The 5,000-nt window shown below is 39.9% G+C and overlaps 1 protein-coding gene across 3 annotated transcripts in view; it reads left to right on the top strand.

Moving 5' to 3' along the window:
* Positions 1 to 5,000, top strand: part of agap1 (ArfGAP with GTPase domain, ankyrin repeat and PH domain 1) — a 75,737-nt gene that overhangs the window by 30,450 nt on the left and 40,287 nt on the right. For all 3 annotated transcript variants that reach the window (XM_056431003.1, XM_056431000.1, XM_056431002.1), the window contains one exon: positions 481 to 615. In XM_056431003.1, coding sequence (XP_056286978.1) covers positions 481 to 615 — 135 coding nt within the window. The remainder of the gene's footprint in view (positions 1 to 480; positions 616 to 5,000) is intronic.

The raw sequence follows: 5,000 nt of genomic DNA, 5'->3' as shown, positions 1-5,000 counted from the left end.
TAAAGAGATTTAAATAGTTTAAACATTTAACTCTTAATGAGCAGGCTGATAAGCATCTTTAAATAAAATGTATATTATATATTGTATATATTTGACATCATTAAATAAAATTATAAAATTATATTTAGAGATGTCTAATATAATAAATATATGGATATATAAATATATCCATATATTTATTTTATTTAGAGATGTCAAGTATATGCAATATATATATATATATTGTATATTTATTTTTAGATATATATGCAAAAAAAAAAGTATTTATTGATTAATCAAGAGTTTAGAGTTCAGTGTGACGCCCACAGTGACCAGCAGGGGGCGACATAGTCCCACTGAAAGGCTCGATGAAGGGGCCTGGGGGGCTAACGAGGACTGGACTAACGAGGTCTAACTGGTCTAACTGGTCTCACTGGTCTCACAGGTCTAACTGGTCTAACAGGTCTTACTGGTCTAACTGGTCTAACCTTGTCCCCCCAGACGCCATCAGCTCGGCCAACCCGCGGGTCATCGACGACGGAAGAGCCCGGAAGCTCTCCAACGACCTGAAGCGCTGCACGTACTACGAGACCTGCGCCACCTACGGGCTGAACGTGGAGCGCGTGTTCCAGGACGGTGAGGACAGGAAGTCAAAGGACAGGAAGTCAGTGAGGACAGGAAGTCTGTGAGGACAGGAAGTCTCAGGACAGGAAGTCAGTGAGGACAGGAAGACAGAGGACAGGAAGTCAGGACAGGAAGTCAGTGAGGACAGGAAGACAGTGAGGACAGGAAGACAGAGGACAGGAAGTCAGTGAGGACAGGAAGACAGAGGACAGGAAGTCAGTGAGGACAGGAAGTCAGTGAGGACAGGAAGACAGTGAGGACAGGAAGACAGGACAGGAAGTCAGTGAGGACAGGAAGACAGTGAGGACAGGAAGACAGAGGACAGGAAGTCAGTGAGGACAGGAAGACAGTGAGGACAGGAAGTCAGTGAGGACAGGAAGACAGTGAGGACAAGAAGTCAGTGAGGACAGGAAAACAGTGAGGACAGGAAGTCAGTGAGGACAGGAAGTCAGTGAGGACAGGAAGTCAGTGAGGACAGGAAGACAGTGAGGACAAGAAGTCAGTGAGGACAGGAAAACAGTGAGGACAGGAAGTCAGTGAGGACAGGAAGTCAGTGAGGACAGGAAGACAGTGAGGACAAGAAGTCAGTGAGGACAGGAAAACAGTGAGGACAGGAAGACAGGACAGGAAGTCAGTGAGGACAGGAAGACAGTGAGGACAGGAAGACAGAGGACAGGAAGTCAGTGAGGACAGGAAGACAGTGAGGACAGGAAGTCAGTGAGGACAGGAAGACAGTGAGGACAAGAAGACAGGACAGGAAGTCAGTGAGGACAGGAAGACAGTGAGGACAGGAAGACAGAGGACAGGAAGTCAGTGAGGACAGGAAGACAGTGAGGACAGGAAGTCAGTGAGGACAGGAAGACAGTGAGGACAAGAAGTCAGTGAGGACAGGAAAACAGTGAGGACAGGAAGTCAGTGAGGACAGGAAGTCAGTGAGGACAGGAAGTCAGTGAGGACAGGAAGTAAGTGAGGACAGGAAGACAGTGAGGACAGGAAAACAGTGAGGACAGGAAGTCAGTGAGGACAGGAAGTCAGTGAGGACAGGAAGTCAGTGAGGACAGGAAGACAGTGAGGACAGGAAGTCAGTGAGGACAGGAAGACAGTGAGGACAGGAAGACAGTGAGGACAGGAAGTCAGTGAGGACAGGAAGACAGTGAGGACAGGAAGACAGTGAGGACAGGAAGTCAGTGAGGACAGGAAGACAGTGAGGACAGGAAGACAGTGAGGACAGGAAGACAGTGAGGACAGGAAGACAGTGAGGACAGGAAGTCAGTGAGGACAGGAAGACAGTGAGGACAGGAAGACAGTGAGGACAGGAAGTCAGTGAGGACAGGAAGACAGTGAGGACAGGAAGACAGTGAGGACAGGAAGACAGTGAGGACGGGAAGTCAGTGAGGACGGGAAGACAGTGAGGACAGGAAGTCAGTGAGGACAGGAAGACAGTGAGGACAGGAAGTCAGTGAGGACAGGAAGACAGTGAGGACAGGAAGACAGAGGACAGGAAGTCCTCTGGGAAGGTGACCCCCCCCCCCCCAGCCATTCGTCTCTTAATCACTCTCCAATTAAGAGGAAATGGAGCCGCTCAGCTATTTATCTGCAGTTAAGTTTTATCAGACGGAATTAAAAAGAGGACCGGACATTAGGGGGGGGGGGGCTGACCATGTCTTCAGGTGTTACGAGGTCACGGAGTCCACTTCAGACCTGCGACCTTCAAGTCCTCAAGAGTTCAGCGTGAGTCCATGAGACACGAGTAAACATACATTCTGGAGTTTATTATATTTATAGAAATATAAACATACATTCTATTGTCTGTTTATTATTTTATTTTTTTTATTATACATATATAAATATATATAATTTATTTTATATGTATTATTTTGTTAAAATAAATACTTACAAAATAAGTGTTTATATTTATACACATTTATATATATTAGATATATATAAATGTGTATATATGTATAAATATATATATAAAAAATAAATACTTTAAAAATAAGTGTTTATATATATACATTTATTTATATATATATATAAATATATATAAAAATATATATACTTTAAAAGACAACAGAATGTATTTAATGTTTAATAAATAACTAAAACGCTGTTGTTGCTGTGTTTGTCCTGCGGGGGGCAGCGCAGACCAATGATCTCCAGATGGTGTGTGTGTATGTATGGTGTGTGTGTGTGTGTGTGTGTTCCTGCTCTCAGCACAGGAGGAAGCTCTCCACACTAAACGCTGCCTTATTATCTTCTTAATTATTCTAGTGTGTGCGTGTGCATGTGTGTGTGTGTGTGTGAGACTCGATGTCTTCTTGTATTTTTCTCGTCATTATCCCAAATTAATCAGTTTTTTAATCATCCAGCAGAACGATGACTTTAATGTGTTCTGTCGACAGACGCCTGCAGCCAAGTGTCTGTGTGTGTGTGTGTGTGTGAGAGTGTGTGTCTGTGTGTGTGTGTGTGTGTGTGTGAGAGAGTGTGTGTGTGTGTGTGTCTGTTTGTCCATTTTCATTATTTTAGTTATTTAATTATTCATTCTTTATGTTTCTGCTCCTAAGTGTGTCAGTGTTTATTTGTGGGAGTGTTTCACCTCTTAATGTGTGTGTGTGTTTGTGTGTTATTGTGTCTGACAGTGTTTAGGTAGCACACACACACACACACACACACAGAGACACACTCTGTAATTACTTCTTAGCGTGACCTTAATTTGCGGCGAGGACTTCAGTAACGACGCTTCAGCCACTTAAAACACTTCCTCCTGTAATTGGTCAGAAGCATCACACACACACACACGAACACCCACACACACACACACTACCCGTGCGACTGGTCCTCACAATCCACAGAATAAAAGCCCCAGAACAAAATATGTGACAAGGTTTACGCACTTTTATTTTGAAAGTCATAAGGACAATAATCAATAAACTTTTGATTAATCAATATTATATAAATTAATATTTAACTTTTGGTTCATTTAATTTTTTCTTTATCTTCAGACACAAAACTGGCTGATTGATAATTCACTGATTATAAACTCGTTAGTGTAATGAAACAATATTTAAACAATTTGTGGAGACACGGAACAATTTCACTAAATTGAATAATTTTTTTTAATCCAATGTTATTGTTTTAATTAAACCTAAATACTTTGTATATTTACACATATATATATATTTACTGTTTGATCTGGAAATAATAAAAACAAATATTTATAATTTAAAAACAAACAAATAATTACATTTAGAATCATTTTGTACAATTATTATAGATATTATAACTAAACACATAAGAGAGATTATTATCATAATTATTATTATTATAATAACAATAATAATTATTATTGTTATTATAATTATAATTTTTATTGATATTTAAATCCTGTTAAAGTTTAACCACATAAAAGATCTTTTTATTCCTCATTTCGTCTCTTTAATTATAATTACATTTAAAGTGATTTTAGTTTTCTAATATTTAGTGTTTATATTTATATATTTAAATGTATTTAGATGTCATTTCCTTTGATTAATAACCTTAAATTAATCATTGATGCATATTAATAGATTATTGAAATGTTTCTTCTTAAACATTTAAATCATCGCTCAAAACAGTTCTGAAGAAGTGTTTATTGATCACGCCACGACCTTCACATATTGATCGGGGGGGAGGGGCGTGGCTTTAATTCCATCTCATATTCAGCTTCATGATCAGAGATACTGTGAGTGTGTGTGTATGTGTGTGTGAGTGTAAGTGTGTGTGAGTGTGTGTGCGTGTGTACGAGTGTGTGTGTGTGTGCGTGTACATGTGTGTGCGTATGTGTGCATATGTGTGTGTGCGTGTACATGTGTGTGCGTATGTGTGCATATGTGTGTGTGTGCATGTGTGTGTGTGCATGTGTGTATGTGGTGCATTAAAGCGTCTGCGGCGAGCGTCGTAAATGTGAGAGAAGTCGCTTGAGTGACCTCAACATTTAACGTTACAAATAATTGGCCGGCTCATCGTGAGGAAGATGAGGAGGAGGAAGAGGAGCTGCTGCTTTAAAACCTCTAATAGAGAACATCATTTTATTTCTATTAATTTAATCTACGGACATTTTTCTCGACAAATTAATTGAAACGTTGTTTTAATCTCATAAACCCGTGAAGAAGATTTAAATTTGTAAATATTAAAAAGATGAACGTTGTTTATTTAAATCGTCTTTAATTGTTTTTTCAGGTCACTTCACTTTTTATTTCTGCTCCAATAAATAATAATAACAATAATTTAATTTAACTCCCGTGAAAACAAAAGAAAGAAAATCATCGGTGTGTGTGTGTGTCTCTGTGTGTGTGTGTGTGTCTCTGTGTGTGTGTGTAATGGGGAGTGAAGCCCCGTCCAGTCGGGGGAGGGGGGGG

The sequence above is a fragment of the Pseudoliparis swirei genome, chromosome 14 (genome assembly GCF_029220125.1).
Source record: "Pseudoliparis swirei isolate HS2019 ecotype Mariana Trench chromosome 14, NWPU_hadal_v1, whole genome shotgun sequence".
Classification (NCBI taxonomy): domain Eukaryota; kingdom Metazoa; phylum Chordata; class Actinopteri; order Perciformes; family Liparidae; genus Pseudoliparis; species Pseudoliparis swirei.
This window is presented reverse-complemented; position numbering and strand designations above follow the sequence as displayed.